Source organism: Stegodyphus dumicola, chromosome 10 (assembly GCF_044657685.1).
Source record: "Stegodyphus dumicola isolate Sdum_Otavi_A_Nest chromosome 10, ASM4465768v1".
NCBI classification, from domain to species: domain Eukaryota; kingdom Metazoa; phylum Arthropoda; class Arachnida; order Araneae; family Eresidae; genus Stegodyphus; species Stegodyphus dumicola.
The window spans coordinates 144,223,203-144,246,337 of record NC_140777.1 but is presented as its reverse complement, the minus strand read 5'-3'; the positions used below and the strand labels follow the sequence as shown (position 1 = coordinate 144,246,337).

Sequence of the window (23,135 nt, the reverse complement as noted above, 5' to 3'; positions counted from 1 at the left end):
TTACATTATTCCACGAGCATTTTATATGATGCGTGTGTGTAATGTAACTTATCTCACTTGTTTGACAGCAACAACAGAACAAGCCCACGAAATACATCGTAGCAATAAATGCAAGGTTGCGCCTCTCGCTCTCGTTGACAAGAGACCTGTACCTAATTCTGGCTCCAGTTTTGATGGAGAGTAACCTCAGAGGGACGCGTCCAAGGGTCTCTCTTCGGTACGACAGTTTGAGTCACTAACCCTTATTCCGATTGAGTGGCTATTTCATCGATAGTAAATACAATTCAAAGTGCCCTTCAATAGCTTTCTCTCCCCCGCCCAGGGCCATTCCCAGTGGGCGTGCAGCGCGCAAAAGTACGCAGGTGGCGAAAATCAGGAGCGGCTGGACTCTCGCAACTAGATATTAAAAATTCATTTTAAGTACTTTTTACGCAATTGGTCATATGTAAATATCTAGTGAGTATAGAACAGAAATTTGATTAATTATTGAGCATTTTTTTTTTAATTTGAGGGCGGCAAGCATAGGAAAGGACATAGGCAGCGAATGGCCTAGGAACGGCCCTGCACCCGCCGCCATTTATATGACTATACTCGTTGACTAAATCTACCAAAAATTATAAATCCCCCTTACTACTTGATAACGAAAGGGTGGGTGGTCAATTCAACGAGGAATTGGGTAGAGGTAGAGCCGCGTAATTTCTAAATAAGCATTCTGTTGTTGTTGGACAAAAGACACAGGTGTCGATGTTACAGGACCGGTTAATGAACCTGTTATCAGGTAATGAATTTATCTGGTATGCTTTCATTTGCTATTTTTCCTTTACAGCAGTATTTCCGAACGTGGGGTTTACGCCCCACAGGACAATTCAAAAATAGACTCGCTAGAGTTTAAGGGGACAAGAGACGTTCAAATTTCTAAATCTATTTTAAGAAGTTCAAATTTTCCGAAATTTCCTGTTTTTTTTTCAAAACTAAAGAATAATTAAGTTATATATACGTAAAAAGGTATATACGTAAAAAGTTCCTAAATTGCGGTGCGTTTTGAATACTTTATAAAGAATTTTTGTTATAGACATCGGCATTTAAATGCTTTAATATTTCTTCCTAAAACCTATCATTGAAGTTTCTTTCGTGAATATTTCAATTTTTGAATCTTAAAAATTATGCATATGCTAAGGGGAGCATAAAAATTTTACACAGGAGTAGGTGGGGCATAGCACAAAATATGTGGGGAAACACTGCTTTACAGGGTAAATAGGTTCGTGGTGTGTTGTGATCGTTTAGTTCACGTTTGTAGGTTATGAAGACCGTTATTTTGTTTTCCTAAATAATAGTCATTATCATCAACATAATAACAATCTTCATAGTACTAATCTGGTTTAATCATTGGCGTAATACTAACCAGAAAATGATGAATAGTTCGAAAGTAATAGATAAATTTAAGGAATATTCTTTTTAGAATAAAAGTAAACTGAAATAGAATATCGTTGCTACCCACGACTTATATTAAAAATATAGTTTGTATTTACGTAAAGCTAAGGTGCTTATATTAAAATAAATAAATACTTAACAAGCAGACGATAACGGGGCAAGATTGGAAAGTTCAATGCGGTTCACAAAATCACTTTTAATATCTCCGTAATTCTTATGTCGCACTTCTCTTAACTCTTATATATAAAGATATAAGCAAGTGGTTCTAGTAATCTGTGATCATAGTGTATTTGGCTCGTCTTTCTTTTTGTTTCCGTTACGACACTTGTTCGTTAAACTTGCTTAAGCGCTGCTCCTAACATTTCCTGAAAATCTCTTACTGTCCTGTTGATGTTATCACTTTTCTTTTTTCCTTAACGAAGAAAAGAAAAGAGTTTTTTCTTGCCTAAAAAGGCTATTAGTCTCGAAACACGAGTTTGTATTGTTTTACTTTAATGCGTTGTTTCACTTTTCATTCGAGCCTGTTGCCATTCCGGAAAATGTAAGATATTATTCTTTAATATTTAATCTGTTTGTTATTAATTAACAGATTAAACTATTTACAACCAATAAATTAAATAGGTGCAATTCTTCAGAATAATATATGTTTTTTTTTTTTGTTTTTTTTTTTTTTTAAACTTTTTAATCGGCTCACCAGCGGCCGAGCGTTATTCCTCCACGAAGGCATCCCTCCTCTTAGGCAGATAGTCCTCGATCCTACAAACCAAACCAAACCCTTACTTTTGAAACTCCTTTATTTAAATAAAAACGCATTTAATTCATAGTTTATCTAATTAAAAGCATTAAATATTTCTATGGAAATGCATTGCATATTTTTTCTCTTTATAAATACACAGATGATATATAATGTTTCCATATTAGTCTAAGTGCATATTCATCTAGCATCCTATAAAATGATTCTCTTTTCCACCTGGGCCGTCTCTATTGATAATCTGTACTGAAAATGCATATTAAACTTTAAAAGGTTTCTTTTAGGCGATAGTTAAAATCTGAACCGTTTCATATTTTTGTAAGTTTTGAAATTTTTTTATAGTTACTCTATTTTGAAGTGGAGCAGTAGACTGTGGAATATAGGGCATAGCCGGTGATAGAGCTGGTATAACAGCACTGGTGGCAGAATTTAAGGGTGACAATACTTTTAGAATATATAGAGAATCGAAGGCACAATTTTGGAGTCACTGAGATTTTACCTTGAGGCCAAAAGCATGTGCCAATCTTTTGCGGAGGAGAAATTGCATTTCTTTATTTCTCACTCGCAATTTGCTAATTAATTGTGAACAAAGAGGATAGAATCTCGAAATAGCAAAATCTCTCTCTTTCACACGTACAGGAGAGAAAGTATGCTGCAGCATATATATTGTGCTACAATATTTTATCTAATGATATAGTGCGTAGTGCATTGTATGATTAAAAAATAATATTTTATTTGATGCTGGTAATACCTTACCGAACCAAATATCATATTTGCCAGTTTATTTAATACTATCATATATTAATTATATTTTGTATAACATTCTCTGTTTCTTGTACTGGTGAAATTTTGAGCATATTATCCATGAATATGTGGATACTACGGATTGAGAGAGAGAAAGGAAGGAACAAAAAGATAAATATCCCTAACTAAAGCTGTATTTTTGAACGTTTATTTTCGTTGTTATGTTGGCAATACGTTCCTTTACAAGTAAACAGTTTATGCAAGGAGGTTAGAACCTCCTTGAGTTTATGTAACTTCTGATTTGCACATGTAGTAAAACTGACGAGTAGAGTACACTTTCATCCTAGAAATAATAATTTTATTATGGCCTCTATTAAAACTTTTTTGCATCGTTTTCAACCTAGAAATGTTGGCAGACTGTTTCAGAATAACTGGTTTGCATCTGTTGCTTCTCCTAGTATCCTTTTAATATTATACATGTTTTTAATTTCGGGTATCTTTCATAATCGATAGCAAGAATTACTTTTAATATTTTTATATAATGATATGTGCGTTGATTCTAGCATTTTAAATTATGATCAGCGACAGAGTTAGTTTTGTACCGATTAGAGATACGTTGTTCGATGTATTTTAAGACTTTAACTGTTAAACATCTTGCGTTAAGGTCACAGATATTTAACTCAGAAACTATTTTTCTGTCATTACAGTGCAATAACAGTCTTTCTGAACTTGCTAGTATACCCATGTAATTTAGAGTGAACATAACTAATTTTTTAAACATCTTTTTTATGTGGAACTCTGAAAAATCTTAACTACTAAATGTCACCACACCACAGGAAGTATTTAAAAGTTTTTTTTTTTCTTTCCGCCTCATTTTTTAATTTCTGTTTTACCGCAGATTGCTATAGACAGTCAACTTATTCTCAACTGTATTTGGAGTTCAGTTTCAGTTGTACTTTAACAAACAACCCTGTTCTCTTTGGAATTCGAATCCAAGCACAAAGTATGACAGTCTGCTTCCCTACCACCTTGCTAGCAAGGCAGCTTGTTTTCAACAAATTCAGTCTTTTCTTTGTTTGGGGGTAATTTGAGGCTGCATGATTTTTGACTTCTTTTAGATTGGCTCTAAAAGATTCCTTAGTGTCAGTTTTAATTTTTTCCTGAATAATATTGTCAGTTTCTTATTTATGAAGTCATCTTCTGGTTAATTATTAAATAAATCAGAATCAGATAGAAACTTTGTTCAACAAATGAAATTATCACACTTGCTTTACTTTATAAAAAAGGTTATAAAATCAAGACTTAATAAAATATCTATTATCATTTTTAGTCTTGTATTCTTTCAGTTTTTAATCTGAATTTTATTAAATCTTTCAATTCAAAATTCAAACTTCATTTTTATCGTTAAATATTATAAAAAGTATTGGCTTTTAAATACTTTATTATCTCACATGCTATTATTCTCATTCTTAATCGTGTTAGCAAAATTATATTTTATTGGTTTAGTGGGGAAGGAAGTAGAATTACAAAATATATTTAACTGCTTTTTTCATTTTCTTTTTTATTTTCATTCAGTTCTACCAGTTCTGCCTTTAGTTCGACAATGAATAGAACATATGCCAAAAACTTGCTATGTGAAATGCTGCCCAGAGTATTCCACAACATGGTAGATTTATTTTCCACCTTAAGGGCAAGATACTAATTAATGATGTTTTTAAATTTATGTTTAATATTTATGATCAGTATAAAGATTGTTAAAAAGCAAATAGCATTAATTTTCAGTCCAGGTATATGCAGAAATGATGAACAGCTTTTCAAGTTAGGATTATTAATCCACATTGACACCTGTTGCCAATCAATGCATGTGAATGCATTTTCTGTGTTACTTGTTACTGTTCTGCGTGGTGTATATCATCTTCATCATTTGAATTTATTGGATGAAACTTGTATTGTAACATTTTTCTCGGGCAATTCTATATCACTCTTAGATAGCTTCAGTATTGTTCTAGTTCAAACTTTGTGAAAACTTCCAGTTTTCTAAGGTTAGATATGGCCCTGGAGTTATGCCTGGTATTAGTCAGATAAAGACATAACTTCGAATCTGCTTATATATGTATATATATATATATAGCGAACTTTCAGGCCAACAAAAACTTGTTGCAAAATATACAACCTGTTTCAAAGACTAGGAATCATAAAACTATTGAAATTGATAATTCCTTTTTGGTCCTAATTCTTACTGCCACAAGATATATTTTCATAATTTTATCCGAGTATAATGTGGATGCAAGTGAGTTTTGTACAGTCTTTCTCAAGATAGCTCTTAAGTAAGTGCAGTTGATTAATAAAAAAATGACTTATCCAGTAATGTTAATGTTAATTTTGAATTCTGCATTTTAGTATCTCAGTCAATAGAAGTTTGAATAGTTAGAGTTATGCCTAGATTTGTAGTATTATGTATAAAAGACTGTTCATTACAGTTTTCATTCTTTTCTGTACATTTCTTAACATATTTTTGATATTAAATCAAGCAGTGATAAAAAAGGTGAGTTTGCTAATTTTAAATATTTTCAAAATTATAATGAATAATTTATGTTTTTATATAGTCAGAGTTGAACTGCATTAAATATATATTTATTCAAAATTTTAAAATGTACTTTTATTAGTTTTGTGTATTAACTTTTTCAAGATTAATGGGATTTTCCATTGGAAAAAAAAAAAAAAAAAACTAATTAATTTGTTTGCATTTAATATGTACTCCACTTAAATAAACTGATATAAATTTGCCTTATTAAGTTTTGACATTTATCTTAATTTTTAATTATATTACAGGAATCGGCTAATCTTTAGAATATGGTAACAGGTAGTTTGGCGACATTTTGGTAAGGCAATAGACTAGGACTTTAGCAGTGTTCATGGATAAAGTCAAGAGTGTGCGCAATGCCATTTTTGTGCAATTCTGGGATGTTTTTTTAAGTGATAATAGGTTGACGTGTACATGGATACCGTGCATGTGCAATTCTTATAAACCCGGCAAGCAGTTTGCGATTCTACATTTTCTCCCAATTTCGTACCTAATCTTCGTCATGATTAAGCACCTTTGTTCCATAAAAGTTCTATCATAAGCGTAATTCGGCTAGCAGATTGTTGGAAAAAAATGTTGCGTTAAAAAAAAAAAACATGCCTTTACTTCGTGAAAACAAAATGGCGTACAAACAAAAACTAGCAGGTTGCTGTAGCAGGGTTGGTCGCCAAATTTTCGCCAAAAAATCGCCGAGTTACCATAATCCAAAGATTAACCCAGGAATCATTCATGCAGTAAGAAAGCGTTGAAATGAATTTTTATATTTTGGGAAGGGGAGCTGGAGTTAGGAAAATCCTGTTTTAGCTTAATTACTTTCATTGCTAAATTGTAAGAAATCTGTAATACAGGAATTTATGAACTACTTTTACACTTTTAGTAGAAAAATCTTATTTTTTACTCTGATTTAATTAAACGTGTGTGTCTGACAGTTTTGATTCAGTAAGAATAAAAATAGTGTAATATGTTTTTCATTTGTAGTTACCTTCGACTGGAAAGATGCCCTGTCTTTACAAAATCAACTGACTGATGATGAAATTATGATTCAGGATCAGTTCAGATCTTATTGTCAAGAAAAAATGATGCCTAGAATATTAATGGCCAATCGTAATGAAGGTAATTACTATAACTACAAGTTAAATTTCTTTGAATCCAATTTTTTTTTTCGCTTTCATATTATCTTGTTGGTTACTATCGAGCCGTGAAAACTGGCAGAAATGCCACCAAACTTGGTGCCAGTCATTCCTGTGGAATACTGAAAGAACTGATGCATGATTATTTAATAAACAATTGTTATTTAAAACACTTTGTTTTGAGCTTTGTATAAAGGCTTCAATTTCTACTATTTTATTAGACCTTCTGATTTTACCAGAAGCTTTGTTTAAAATACTATAAGTACAAATTACCCACAGGTAATTGTTCCAATCTATTACTGTTTTGGCGGTCATATTCAGCTGACCATCTTGTTCCATTAATACATTTCTTTTTTTAATGGTAGAATCCCGTAACTTTTAAAATAATCTACTGGTTTGTGTTCTGTAGAAGATAAATCCCTAATTTTAAATCATTCCCTTCCCCTAAAAAAAAAAAAAAAAAAAAAAAAAAAAAAAGAATGCAGGAAGAAATTACAGCAGTAACAGTTAATTTACATTCTTGTTCAATAAAAGTAAGATGTGGCATGCCTAGAAACAATCAAGTTTACATCAAATAAAAACGCAGATGTTATGAGTGCTTGTCCATAATTGGCACTAAATCTTGTTGCTTGGTGACAGTTTTACGGTTGATGGAATAATATACAAGTACCTGTTTTTGTTCATATTATTTATTTATTGTCAAATATTTACAGGGGGGAATCTTTAAATATGTTTGAGCACTTTTTTCTGTTTTTAACATTGGGAATTACATTGTCTTAAATTTATAATTTTTTAAAATTTTAACTTGTAACTATTAAAAATTATAGGTAATAATAATTAATGAAAATAGTTGTTCAGCTGTTAAGGGACATCATATTCCATAGTAATGTTTTACTGCTTATCTTTATTCCTTCTATGAACAGATGCATTTGTTTGTTACAAAGATCAGTTAAACTGTACAACCTTATATTAACCCTTTTGTTTAACTTCTGTATTTTTTCTGCTTGTGTGTTTTTTATTCTCCAATATGGTACACTGCTCAAAAAAAAAAAAAAAAATGGGACAGTGCTATATCTCCCGTTCTACTGAGGCGATTCACAAAATTCAAATTGCGTTCTTCATGTCTCAAAAGCGCGACTTAGGATATATATTAGATTTATATATAGCACTATTCTAACAGGTATTTTGACACAAAATCGGACTTTTTCTGAAAACACATACCAATTTTTTTCCTTATTTTGATTCTACGACTCAAATTATGCCAGAATACCAAATTTTGTAAAAGTCGTGCGAGTAGTTTTTAAAATATTAGCTCTCAAAATTTTAGCTCCTCAATGTTAATTGAATTTGGCAAATATTTATTAATATCTCTTTTTTTATTAAACTTTTTTGATTTTTTCTCTCACATTTCGAAATTTATGTTCATTCCAAATAAAATTTAACCATTTTTTGTGTTTTATTTTTTAAATTTCTATTTTTAAATAATTTTTATAAATTTTTTGAAAAAAAATTTGAATTATAACCTATAAAATTTTTACCATCATCTTAAAGTAGGTGTATTTTTAAGCATATCTGCAAAAAATTAGATTTTTTTATTCAAAATTTTCTAAGATATACACGAATTTACATATTTTCGCATTTTGAAATTTGGCATCTTTTTTTTGAGGGATGACAACGCCAAATGTGGTCTATGGATTTTTGTTACAGTGAACTGCCGCAGCTATTTTTAACCTTAAATTTCAAGTAAAATTTTACGGAGAATTAATTATATGACATTTTTTTCCTCAAGGATGTGTAATAAATATTTATTAATACTATATGAAAAGCTATTTTTTTAAATTATAGATGATATTATTCAAATTTTTAACTATTTTTTTAAATTTCTCTCTTTTCTTTTTTGTTTTTTTTTTAATAAGAGTAAATTTTTACCTTCGGCTTTTTATCGTCTGCTACTTTATTTCGTTTAAATCGAATTGTCTAAAACTGAGAATTTTCGTTTGATGTTTATTTGAATTTTATGACGTTAACTGCATAATTTATTTCTAAACAAACTGTTGCTTTTGAAGTGGCTGAAAGAGCGACTGATACTATCATCCATATTTTTAAAGCACAGTATATTTTTATAGAAACATAAGATTTAGAATAATCATTTTTTATAAAAGTCAAATTATGATATAAACATACAACCCTCTAGAAACTGAATTAATGGAAGTTCAGTGGTTATGTAGAAATGATCTGCAGCTACTTAATGGCTGGATAAGTCAGCAGATTCTGTGGACAAGTAAGAAAAATTATATACACGACACCAACATTCTGGATTCAATTAACAACGAGGATACAATGTTTATTAAATGAATTTAAGAAGTTTTAAAACATAAAAAATCAACTCATTTTTTTTATCCTAAAATGTATTTTTGTGCATAGCGTATTTTCATTATATCCTTAAAATTCTAATTTAGAATGTAATTGTCAAGAACTGAATCTTAATCATCAGTAATATAATAAGTAATTATTATGGTTATTAATAAAGCCGTCTTATAAAGTAATTGCAAATATTTCAAAAAACGTTCTGTCTGAATGCAAACATTTTTCTATGCAAATATTTTTAATTTTATATTAATCAAGATTGCACACCATATTATTTATTTGCACTTCAATTCTTACCGTCAGTTCTAGTAGAATTTACAAATCAATTATATTTAATTAATGATTGGATTATTTAATTATGGCAAAGCACATGAGGGCTATCTGCCTAAAGGGAGGGATGCCTTCGTGGAGGACCTTCTAAGGGAAACTGTCTCGTATCCACGTTACACATGGGGAAAACCATGAAAACGCCCATGTGGCCAGCCCGTTCGCGGGATTCGAACCTCGGACTGAACTACCAGTGTTCAGCGTCTTTACCGCTCGGCCGCTGGTGGGCTATTTAATTAAGGAATGACCGTCTAAGTTTAGAAACAGCGTACTGTAACAACAATTCAATTATTTGCGCCGTATCTTTTATGTTACTCCCGATTGGTAAGCTACATGATTTTTAATGAGTATTTGGGTTTTGCTAGTAACTTGGAAATTGCGCTTAAACTAGGTTAATTGGTTATTTGAATATAGAAAGAACATGGGAGCTATTTGATTAAGATGCTTTCATAGAGAACCTTTGTAAAGAGAACCTAGAAAACTACGAAAACCAACCATACAGCCTGGGTTAGACTTTGCAACAAACAATTAGTATTTAACAATATTCAAATGCTAGGCAACTGATGAGGCTCCAATTAAATCTCCAATTTAATATTTTATTTGTAAATATTTAAAATATTGTTGTATTCTTAGACACAAAAAGCAGAATTTAAGTTTTGTTAACTCGTTAGTAAACTACCAAGTCGTAGTGCAAATGAATATTCAATTTCTTTTGCAATAATTGTATTCACTTAATATTCATGAAATATGAGCTAAAGAAGGAACGTTCTCGGAAGATTAAAGAAGTGTTTAAATCCAGTGATATTAGGTTTGTCTTACAAACTCAGAATCAAAACGGTTCTGCAATTGCCCGAGTAGTTGACTTGTAAATGGCTGTGAATTAAGCAGATGACTTTTAATCTTATATTATTCAGCCAGAAAATGTATTCCAAATGTTTTGTATTGCATGACAATGCATCTTTTCATTATTCAATAACCAGTCGGAGAACCACTTGTGTTCCGAAAATAAGTATGTGTACTCGATCGTCCTGCATGTTCTTCAAATTTGTCTTCTTGTGATTTTTTGTCTTTCCCAAAAACTAAAGTTGCCTCTCAAAGGAAAGTTTTTTGACATTGAAGAGACAAAAAGAATATGACATCTACTTTTAGAGGCATGTCAAAAACAGATCTCTACAAACCTTCTCTTCCATTGCATGTTGTGCAGTCAGACAAAAAGTTGCATCAGCGTAAATTCTATAATCTATTTTTATTACACTCTGATTACTTTATTAACATACAGTGAATATATACTAAATCTTTTACTTCAGCTTAAGTAATTCAGAATTTTCGGCGGAATTGTTGTCGGAACTAGAACTTAGAAGATAAGTCAAATTAAATATTTCGATAACCCAATAAATTCAAGGTCGAAATTTGAATATTTTATTTTCGGAGGGAGGGGAAATTTTTTCAGTTTTGGTCCATTATACTAAGTATATTTGCTTCGATTCTTTATTTTTCAATAAAAGCGAAAATTTTATGCATGGTATACATATAACGCATAGCTTCAAATTAAAATTTAATAATATACAGAGTGGTTATAATTAAAGTTCCACATTGAAATGGTCATAAAAGGAAAACTACTGGATCAAATGTTATCAAACTTGGAAATCGTGTAAAGGAGGTCATGGGAATATATTTTCCGCGAAAAAAAGGAAATTCGAAACCTCACCACCAGAGGGGAAATGGCGCTGTATGCAATACTGTTAAACGAAATATGGGTCGGAATCTAACTTAACCTTTTGTTATAGGGGTTTAATATGTTGTATACCGTTAAGAAACTTTGAAGTAGGCAAATTACCATTTAAAGGCGTTAAACTCAATAAATGTCGAGTGCGCCATCCCTGTAAGTGAGAAATTTGTCCGTGAAAACCACGAATTAGCGATTAGAAAATGTGAGATCGCAAATCACTCTCACAAGTGCGTACAATCTGGAAATCGTTTTCTTACAGATCGCTAATTTGTAATTTTTTAAGCCTGAATTCGGCACTAAAACATGAAGATACTGATTCAAAACGCTTTTAATCGATTTGGGCCAAAGAAATTCCTCATGTTATCTATCTAGTTCCATTGCATTCTCCTACTGCATTTGATTGCATAGCAGTCATTCCACACTGTTTAGTGTTAAATGACAGCTAGTTTTATAACTGAACCATTTTTCTCTGAAGAGCAGTCGACAGCTGGACCACTGTGATTGCAGCTCACGTAGAGTCAATATTAAAATGTTTCGTGATACATGAACTGCAGTAACCTGGCATTTTAAGGTGCGTTCAGACGTGGGCGTAAAGAGCATAGAGGCATAGTCATAAGGGCATAAAATACGGGAGACTCGTTCACATCTGCGAGAACAAGGTGTAAACCGTGGCCAATGAGAGAAGCTAAATTTGCGCATGCGTGGAATGTCTACAACTTTCCCGTGCTGTTCTCCCGCTCGATTGATTTCCCGCGTTCGCTCTGCTTGTTTTTTTCGTTGTGTCATGGCTTTTTCAGCTCGCCACAAAGTTTTACTAGCTCAACAGAATGATCTTTTATCTGCCCTTCTCATTAGCCAAAAGGCAACGGAAGAAGGTAAAAAACGAAAAAGAACGAAATGGTCGAGAGATATTTTTTTAAAAGACCAATACTTGGTTGGCACATATATTTCTATGCAAAGCAGTATGGAATATTTCTGCATTGTACTATAGTACTCTCTATACTATAAACATGCACATGCATATTTATATATATAAAACCTTCTTCAATTTTTATATATAATTTCTTTTAGGAGAAATACGATATTCTAAATATGCCTAATTAGAAAAAAAATCTTGAGGGTAACTAACAGATAGCCTGTATATAATATTTTTCCATTTTGCAGGTGTGAAAGCAGTTAAGCTAAAAACAGTACTTATCATACATTATTATTATTATTATTATTATTATTTTCAATCAAAAGGAACATGTTTCTATAACAGTGAAACGTGTGCTTAGCACTCCTTATTCACTGTCCGTGTCGATCACTATAGTAGTTTGCTGCACTAGCAGTATTAATTATCACTAGTATCCCACAGCTGGTCACAATAACCAGCAACCACAACTAGTACACTACTAGGAAACATTCATCCAACAATGTATTTTATGCTCAATCATTAAGTACATTTTGCTGTGTTGCCAGCTGTTTGTATACATCTACTTCTAATAATTTGCATGTATAAGCCGCACCCCTGAATTTAATTTCAACATATACTGTCATATCTATTTACGACCAAATCTCAAAAGTAATTTCACATTGACAAATTTTAGGTACCCATGTCTTCAAATACATCAAAATTATAAACATTCATACCTTATCCAGTAATTTCTACCAGAGAAATAGCATGAATTTAATGATCAAAATTCCATTCAAATGATAGTAATAAAGAAAGGATAATAATAATAAATACCATTCATTAAATTATAGTCCATGTTACGAATTATGTGTGTTATTCAGTTTCAGTAAAAGTAAATTCCTTTCATGGAGAACGTAATTAAAAAACAGAACAGAACTTCAACAGGAGACAAAACTGTTTAGACTCTTGACTGTTTTAAGGATATTTCACTGCATTTTTTCCTTCTTGGAATTCATAAGAGAATTTTCTCAAAAAATTAATCTTTTATTACTTATACAAAGCTTACACCATTAAATTGACTATTGTGACTATTCTTTTTCTTTAAAGTAATATTTTTACTGTTAAAAAAAAAAAAAAAAAAACAGCAGGTTCTTGATATTGATTTGAGGTTTTAGTAAAATTAATTCATGAAGTTTGTTTGGAAAGAAAATCAGCATTTGAAGCAAATAGCAATACAATATTTCCAGCTTTTTCAATAAATTTATTCTTAAATACAAAAATAATTAAACAGGAAAAAAATTATAGTAAAAATTAAAAAAAAAAAAAAGAATTATAGACAGAAAGAAAGTAATAATAATAATTTACACAGAAAAAATAAAATTTTTGCAATCATGCATTTTTTAAAGAATTTTCTTAATAAAATGAAAAATATTGGATGGGATCAATCATCTACAGGATCATACACAGTGTGCATAATCCTGAGCTTAACTTTCGCTTTACGAGTTTCATCCATATTTTCAATATAAATTTAAAAACTCATTAAAATGCATTAAAAACTCATTAAAAATGCATATCATCATTGTAGATTTCTTGCGAGATCAACTCTTTATTTCATTCGGATATGATTACAACTCATTCGGATACGATTACAACTCATTATTTCGTTCGGATACGATTACAACTCATTATTTCGTTCGGATACGATTACAGCTCATTCGGATACGATGTGTTCCATATTAAAAAAAAAAAAAAAAAAGTCGCCTTCGATGTGACAGCGAAATCGTCTAAAGAAAGCTGTTTCATTTTAGCTTCGCTCTGATTGGTCGACGCTTATCCCAAACTTGGCGTAAAGTTAAAAACTTTTAACCCAATGCCACGAGCCCTAAACCAGATTCTGTGACGCAGCAGAGACTGGTTGCCTTGGCAACGGAGCTCGGCTTTAACCACTTATGCCCTTTATGCCCTCGTCTGAACGGGGCCTTAGATACTACAATTTTTATGCAGGGCTGGGCCCCACCTCACGAGTGTTGCACAGTTACTTTATCCAGTATTGTATGTAGGCAACATTTCACGAATGAACGTCTTATAGGCCAACACTTCCCCTCTTCCCACCAGACCTCAACCTCTGTGACTTTTGTCTATGGGGTTATCCCAAAAGCACTGTTTATGGTGATAATCTAAACAATTTGGCAGAAATGAAAAATGTGATACACTGATAACATTCCTCCTAATGTGCTAAGAGCTGCTGTTGAGAATGCAGTAACAGGATTTAACTTGCTTTCGGATAATGCTGGACACTACATTGAACATGCTTTGTAACACGTTTCGGAAAATATTAAACACATTTTAAACAGATGTTTTCGTGTCTTATTTCATTTAGCAATATTGTATACAGCGCCATTTTCCCCCTGGTGGTGAGTTTTTGAATTCTTTTTTTTTTTCACGGAAAATAAATTCCCATAACCTCCTTTACACGATTCCCAAGTTTGATAACATTTGGTCCGGTAGTTTTCCTTTTATGACCATTTTAAATTGAAACTTTAATTATAACCACCATGTAAATTAAACTTTAAAAGTTTGACAGTTTGGTTTAAGTCCCAGCCTTAAAAATATATATATAAATATAATCTTTTATATTAATCTTCTTAGAAAGAATGTTTTAAGAAGCTAATTTTTCTCTCATGTTATAGATTGTATAAAAAAGACATGATCGTAGTATGATTTAGATTGTTTCAGCCGATATTAGAATCGGGTCACTCGGTGGTACAGAATAAACCCTGCTGGACTGTTTTATTTCTTTGTCATTTAGAAAAATCTTTTAATTAAAATATTTATACTTTGGACTTCGCCTTAAACTTTATTTATAGTTAAAATGACTAGAATGTGAAAAGCTGTCTTCAGCTAAAACGCAATTCATGTAACTGATATTTTAAAAAATTGACGAGAATGCAAAATTTATGGAAGTCTAGCAATCGAAAAATTCTAATTTTCTTGTGTGAGCACTGAAAATAACTGTAGAAGGAACGAAGAAAATTAGGGAGAAAAGTAAGCAAAAATTTGCAGGGAAATTTGGCTGTCAGACATACCAAGATGTTTCAAAAAGTTGGACGCTTTTGAATATACTTTCAGGATACTTCAAAGAATTGGGCATTCAAGGAGAAAACACTTGGACATGTACACCAGCAAATACCATTAATTGAGTTTGTATTAACAGAAAAGGCAAAAACAATATCATTGCAGATTAAAGTGAAGAGCAACTGGTTTTAGACTATATGGTTGTATAAATTTAAATTACGTTATAGAACATCATATCGTATCATAAATGGAGAATCTCATGATTTTCTCAGTCGAATTATTTGAAGATTCAGGAGTTTATAAAGTATTATATGTGGATGTCACCTAAAGGCGTTTTTTTCCCCTCCTGATGAAACAGCGGCCGAGCGGTAAAGTCGCTGAACACTAGTAGTTTGGTCCGAGGTTCGAATCCCACAAACGGGCTGGCTGCGTGGTCGTTTTCGTGGTATTCCCCATGTGTAACATGTATGCGAGCTAGTTTCCCTTAGAAAGTCATCCATGAAGGCATCCTTCCCCTTAGGCAGATAGCCCTAGTGTGCTGTGTCATAATTAAATAAACCAAAACCTCTTGATGAAACCAGTCTTTTGTTTCATCTCATGCTTTCAAAATGTTTAAACTCCCTCAGGGGGCTCACTTTTGTGAGTACGGGTGTGGCAATCCCGAGGTACCCTAGCCCTTCAGGGGATCATCTTCTTGGTGAGACGGGTGTCACGATCCTGGAGCCCCAGTGATCTATCCTCTTTTCCGTCTCCTCTCCTCTTGGCTGGATCTTTTTCCCTTCCCTTCTCCCTTGTGGTTTCTCTCTACGGAGTTTGGGGCTCGTCACGAGAGGCTGGAACAGACCTTGTTTCTAGTTTTCGAGTGGCGAGAAAACTGCCCACGTGTTTGCCGTGCGTGGAGACCCGTGTCGCTGGAAAGGAGGGTCCTGGTAGTTGAGGGGCGAGGTACTGTCCCCAACACACTGCTTTGGCCTCTGCTTCAGCTAAACGGGAGGCACCTTAGTCGTCCTCACGGGTGTCAATCGGCTGGTCACTAGTCCTTGTGTCAGTGGCTTGGGGTCAAGCTCTCGGGAGTACCTGCTTTCGGGAAAGCCGACTGTGGGGCTTCAGTTTGCGTATAGGTCCGGCTAGCCTTAACACAGGAATCTGTGTTCCCTTGTTGGGCTCCGTGGTGGGCGGGGCCGTCGGACCCGAATCTTTATTCTTTCACTATGGCTTCTCATATTTACTTAATAAAAGATTTCGAGGTAACTCCAGTCACTCAAGTCAATCCTGTCACTCAAGTCACTCAAATCACTCCTGTCACTCAACCTAGTTCTGAAACTTCTACTCCTAAACCAGTCACTCAACCTAGTTCTGAAACATCTACTGTTAAACCGGTCATTCAACCTATTTCTGAAACGTCTACTGCTAAACCACTCACTCAACCTACTTCTGAAAAGTCTACTGCAAAAAAATTACGTACAGATACAAATGAAAAAAATCATAACAATAGTCCCCGTTTCCTAGTCATCTCTAGTCCTTCTGGCGAAATGCATAAGATGTCTCCTTTCGTAATAAACAAATACATCCAGTCCTGTATTGGTGAGCCGAGAAATATAAAGCGTCTCCGCTCCGGAGACTTGCTTATTGATACAACCTCAGCCACCCAGTCTGCTTCTTTACTTCAGATAACTAAACTTGGGCAAGCGAATGTCACTGTAACACCACATAAGTCACTCAACTATTGTCGGGGTGTAATCTCAGAATTTGACCTTCTGTATGTTTCTGAAGAAGAGATCGCTTCTGAGCTCTCCGAACAAAATGTCTGCGGTGTAAGGCGGATCAAGATGCGTAAAGAAGGTAAGATGATAGACACGAAACACGTGATCCTTACCTTCAACACGCCTGATCTGCCTAAGAATATTAAGGCCGGATATCTAAATATTCCTGTAAGACCTTATATTCCAAACCCTATGCGATGTTTCCAATGCCAGCGTTTCGGCCATTCTAAGACGTCTTGTCGTGGCAGCCTTACATGCGCCCGATGCTCACAGATTGGCCACGATTCTGAAAATTGTACCGCTGCGCCTCTTTGTATAAATTGCAAGGGTGAGCACCCAGCATTTTCACGCCTCTGCCCAAAATGGAAATTGGAAAAAGAAGTGCAGACTGCAAAGTTTACGAGGAACATCTCATATGCCGAAGCCAGAAGATTAGTCCAGAGCACACAGCTTCGACCAAATACATCATACGCCAGTGCTGTAAAATCATCTCGTACAGTCGCCACCCAAACATCAATAGGCACACAGACCCTAGCAAATAAAACCCATCCGTCTACATCCAACAAGCAAAAAGAAAATGCAACCCATATAGTACAAAAGAAAGAAACAATTATTCAAAGTAAGCCCAAAACTTCTACACATAAAATATCCAATAAAAATAGAAGTCACAGCAATAGCTCTTTTGATGAGATGATTTCTGAATCTGCGGATTCAGACTTTATGGAAGTAGAAGAGGGTCTAGAAGTTCCCAGGCATCTACTTCCACGAAAAACAAAAGAACAGCACAGAAAAAACAAAAACCATTCATAATGGCCACCCTCATGTCATGGAACTGTCGCGGTTTCCACCGAAATTTGCTTGACATCAAATCTATAATAAATGTGTATCATCCTGTGTGCTTAGCAATACAGGAAACAAATTTGAAACCCGAACACCATGCAAAACTTCGGAGGTTTTCTTTCGTCAGGAAGGATAACATTGCAGGTGAGCGTGCCAGTGGAGGTGTAGGTCTCCTCTCCTCACTGGATTATCCCTCAAATGTACTTCCTTTGACGACATCCCTCCAAGTTGTCGCTACTCAAATAAATTTTGATATTATTGTTTCATTTGTTTCTTTGTATTTGCCTCCAAATGAGCACATTTATCAGCAAGATTTAAATAATCTAATAGAGCAGCTGCCTGAGCCTTTTATCATAATAGGAGATTTTAACGGCCATAGTCCACTCTGGGGAAGTAAAGATACAAATTGCCGAGGAAGACAAATAGAGCAGATGATCGAAGATCATAGCCTTTGTCTCCTAAATAATGGGCAAGATACGTACTTCCATGAGCCTTCAAGGACATTCCACGCTCTCGATCTTGCCATCTGTTCACCATCTCTGTTGCCATTTTGCACTTTTAGTGTCGGAAATGACCTGTACAACAGCGATCATTATCCTATTTTTGTGTCTCTTGCACGAAGAGGAGCAAACCCCGTGTCGAGAGTCCCTCGTTTTATCCTGGACAGGGCAGACTGGGAACTCTTCTCTTCCGTTGCAGAGCTGACAGAGGAAATGGTAGAAGGTGTGCATATCGATGACGCTGTTGAAGCTGTTACTAATACTATTATTCAGGCAGCTATGCTTTCGATTCCTAGAACATCAGGAAAAACACTAAAATATTCGAAACCGTGGTGGAATCGCAACTGTCATGAAGCACTGAAAAAACAGAAAAAAGCATGGGGTATTTATCGTAGATATCCTACTCTGCGAAACCTCATAGCTTTTAAAAGAGCCAAAGCAAATGCACGGAAAGTAAGAAGGCAGAGCCAGAGGGATTCCTGGATTTCATATGTGTCCTCAATAACATCCTCTACGCCTAGTAAGCGGGTTTGGGAAAGAGTTCGAAAAGCATGCGGAATGTACAAAGACCACTCACTTTCCTTTCTGGAAAAAGATGGCCGAGTGATTAGCTCCATAGAAGAAATTGCAAATACAATTGGTGAGACATTTGCTGCCGTTTCTTCCCGCCGAAATTACTCACCTGCATTTCTTTCTATCAAGCAACGCTCTGAGAAAAATCCCATCGCTTTCAACTCTTCCAACTTTGAGCCGTACAATAGAGACTTTACTATGGTTGAACTAAAGAGAGCTTTGTTGCAGACACATAGGTCTTGTCCGGGTCTGGATGGCGTGTATTATGAAATGCTAAAGCATCTGTCCTATAAGTCACTGAGTGCCCTTCTCACACTTTACAATAGAGTGTGGAAGGAGCGTACATTTCCCAGTGCATGGAGGAGAGCTATTGTCATTCCTATTGCGAAGCCAGGGAAAGACCCGAGGAATCCCTCGAACTATCGGCCAATTGCCCTTACCAGCTGTGTTTGCAAACTGTTTGAAAAGATGGTAAACAGCCGCCTAGTCTACTTCTTGGAAAAGAATAATATTATATCGCCTTATCAAAGTGGTTTTCGAAAGGGGAGAACAACCGTAGATAATATGCTCCTCTTAGAGACATCCATTCGAAAAGCTTTTGTAAGAAGAAATCACCTTGTCTCAATTTTCTTCGATATAGAGAAAGCCTATGATAAGGCATGGAGATACGGTATAATTCACGATCTTCACGAGAGTGGCTTGCGCGGCAATCTACCAATTTTCATTCAGAATTTCCTGAACGCTAGAACTTTTCAAGTAAGGATAGGCTCTGTTTTGTCTGATGTTTTTGAACAAGAAGAGGGTGTGCCTCAAGGCTGTGTGCTCAGTGTAACTCTTTTCAGCCTAAAAGTAAATTCTGTATTAAAACAACTTCCTCCCACCATTTCAGGTTCTTTATATGTTGATGATCTACAAATTAGCTGTAGAGGTGTGGATATGAGACATGTAGAGAGACAGCTCCAGATCGCTTTGAACAGGATCCAGGAATGGGCAAAAAGACAAGGATTTACGTTTTCGAAACAGAAGACTGTGTGCGTGCATTTTTGTAAAAAGCGAGGCCTCCATCCTGAGCCGGAATTATACCTCAATGGGTCTGTAATTCCAGTTGCACCTGAAGTAAAATTTTTAGGGGTGATGTTCGACTGAAAATTGACTTTCCTTCCTCATGTCTTAAACTTGAGAAAAAAGTGTACCAAAGTTCTAAATATCTTAAGCCAAAGTTCAAAGTACCAAAGTTCTAAATATCTAAATAAAAAGCATGGGGTATAAATAAAAGCATGGGTAAAAAGTCCTGGCGAACACCTCCTGGGGTGCAGAGCGTTGCTCCATGCTTCGCATTTACAGAGCTCTAATTCGCTCTAAACTGGACTACGGCTCAGTTGTTTACGGATCTGCCCGGTCTTCCGTGTTGTTAAAACTAGATCCTGTTCATCATCAGGCTCTGCGGATTTGTTCTGGAGCCTTCAGGACATCTCCTGTGCAGAGCCTTTATGTTGACTGTCACGAGCCATCACTCCGTTTGAGGTGTGAGGAGTTGTCTCTTTTACGCTATTTTAATATTTTATCTCAACCTGACCATCCTTATAACTTGTGTATATGTGAAAATAGCTGTGACCTTTTATTTGAGGCACGTCCATCCTGTGTGCCTTCTTTTCCTGTTAGAGTTCGTCCCCTCATTGAAGAATTCTCCCTGTTTGATATTTCCCCACAGGCAGTACAGCATTTTGAAATTGCACCTTGGGAAAATGCACAAATCCACCTTCTTGACATTTTCCACAATTACGGAAAAACAACTACTGATGAGAGCATCTACAGACAAATTTTTGCTGATCACAGGCAGAGTTACAGGAGTTATGTTCCCATATATACGGATGGCTCTAAGTCAGCTTGCCATGTTGGCATGTCATGTATAATTGGTGACCACATGGAAGGCAGATGTTTACACGACGCTTCCTCTGTCTTAACCTCCGAACTGACTGCCATATATTATGCGCTTTTGTACATCTCAACGCTGCACCATCGAAAATTCATTGTATATACGGACTTCTACAGTGCATTGAAAGCTTTAGAATCCTTTTCTAGCACTGAGAATCCTGTGATAGTGGATGTTCTCAAGTTGAATATTAAATTGACATGTCATGGATTTGAACTTCTGTACTGCTGGGTCCCCGGACATACAGGAATAAAGGGCAATGAGCTGGCGGATATCTCAGCGAAATCTGCTGTTGAAATGTCCGGCCGCCTCATCCCTTTTAAAGATATCCGTTGTGTCATAAAAGAGAAGATCCGAAAGAAATGGCAGCAACTTTGGGACCTTCAACTTCATAACAAGTTGAGAAGGGTGAAGCCTAAAATAGAGCATTGGGATACTACTAGCAATCGCAGGGAGGAAGTTCTTTTGACTCGCCTTAGAATTGGTCACAGTAGAATTGGCCTTAGAGTGACACATAACTACCTTCTGAAAGCTGAGAACGAGCCTATTTGTGCAACTTGTAATGTTTGTCTTTCAGTTTATCACATTTTAATTGAATGTTCATATTTTAATAATCTTCGTAGAAGTATTTTAATAGCTGCAACCTGCCTCTCGACCGTTTAATCGGAAGAGAGGTCAATAATAATTTGTTTCACTACCTCAAGGAAACAGGTTTCTATTATTTAATTTGATTTTTGTCCTGAGATTTTATGTTGGAATTTTAATTAATCAGATGTTTTAGGATTTTATATCTATACTGCATCTCTCATTATCAAAGTTATAATCAGCATTTTCATCCCATCATTTTAATATCTTTTTACTTGCCTCGATTTTAAAAGTGTGCTGTTGTCTTTATATTTTTTGTTCCTTTAGTTTGTATGTTAAAAAAAGAATCCTGTGTTTGGCGCATATGGCCTATTGAGCTTTGCGCCATAAAACTACTACTACTACTACAAAATGTTTAACCTCTAAAGACTGATAAAGATTCTGACGAAATACTTCGTGAAGAACTTTCTAAGGGAAACAAGCTGTCATACACGGTACACATGAGAAAATTCACGAAAACGCTCATGCAACCAGCCCGTTTACCGGGATTCGAACCCCGGAGTGAACTACCAGTGTTCAGCGACTTTACCGCTCAGCCGTTTGTGGGCCTTTATGAAATGGAAGGCGATAACTTTATTTAAAATGATTGTCAGAAATATCAACATATTTCGAAAAGTTGGATACTTTTTAATATACTTGCAGAATGTCTAAAGAAAAAGAGCAAGAATAAAGTAGAATGCCTGAAGAAAAAGAGAAGAAAAAATAAATTTTTGCGTAAAATTTAGTATTAGTATTTTTTTTTTAAATTTAAAACATTTTAATCTTATGATATTTGATTCTTGCGATTTCAAAAATAAAATATTTGACTAAAATATGAATAACATTTTAAGAAACTAAATGTAGGATAAAATTGTGTAAAGCAATGGGCACAATGATAAAAATGTTTAAAGCAGTGTATGCAAGTCATACTAAGTTAAAATGTCGGTTATACATCTCTCTTATTTATATATATCTTTTCTGAACAGAACATTGAAAGGCGTGTTAACTGTGCTTTACTGTATTTCTCTTTTAATATATGCAGTTTTCAAATGCATCGTAGTCTGGGTTGCAAAGTATTCTTCCGAAAGAAACGCAATTCAAATAAATAAAATCAAATTCTGGAAAATTTATATTAATAAATATATTTAAAATGCTCAGTTCGAAGGAATAAATAGAAAATTTTAAAACAATTATCTGAAGAGACAATGCAACACAAACAATTAAAATAAAAATATAAAAATTTTAAAATTACCTAAAATAATAACTATGACAAAAAATATATATAAAGAAAACTATTTGAAAAAAAAAATAAATAAACGCTGCAGCTTTATTTACGCAGTTTGAATAGGTAAATAGAAATTTTTAAAACAGTTATTCGAAAAAAAAAAAAAAAAAAAAAGAAAAAAGAAAAAAAAAAACATGCAACTTAAACAATTTAAAATGGGATTCAAAAAAGAAAAAGTTACTTAAAATAATAAGTTATAATTAAAAATATAATATAATATCATTTGGAAAAAAGGAACGATGGTGACTTTTGGTTGGAAACTAGGAAACTAGGTTGCCATATATGAAAAAGTTCGCCAAATGAACTATTCTTGGCGCGAACTGAAAAAAAAGTGCCAACATAAATTTGTGAATTTCTCCATAAATTTCGCTCCAAATTTTACAAAATTTTATATTTAGGCGTAATTTGAGTTGTAGAATCGAAATATGTAAACAAATTGGTATGTTATTTCAGAAAAAGTCCGATTTTGTGTCAAAATACCTATGTTAGAATAGTGCTATATATAAATCTAATATATAACCTAAGTCGCGCTTTCGAGACATGAAGAACGCAATTTGAATTTTGTCAATCGGCCCAGTAGAACG

General features: G+C 34.2%; 1 protein-coding gene across 1 annotated transcript in view; it reads left to right on the top strand.

Moving 5' to 3' along the window:
• Nucleotides 1–5,375: 5,375 nt before the first annotated feature.
• Nucleotides 5,376–23,135, top strand: part of LOC118187944 (glutaryl-CoA dehydrogenase, mitochondrial) — a 67,305-nt gene continuing 49,545 nt past the window's right edge. Inside the window, exons 1-2 of the mRNA XM_085825634.1 lie at nt 5,376–5,471; nt 6,489–6,623. Coding sequence (XP_085681760.1) covers nt 6,548–6,623 — 76 coding nt within the window. The 5' untranslated portion in view covers nt 5,376–5,471; nt 6,489–6,547. The remainder of the gene's footprint in view (nt 5,472–6,488; nt 6,624–23,135) is intronic.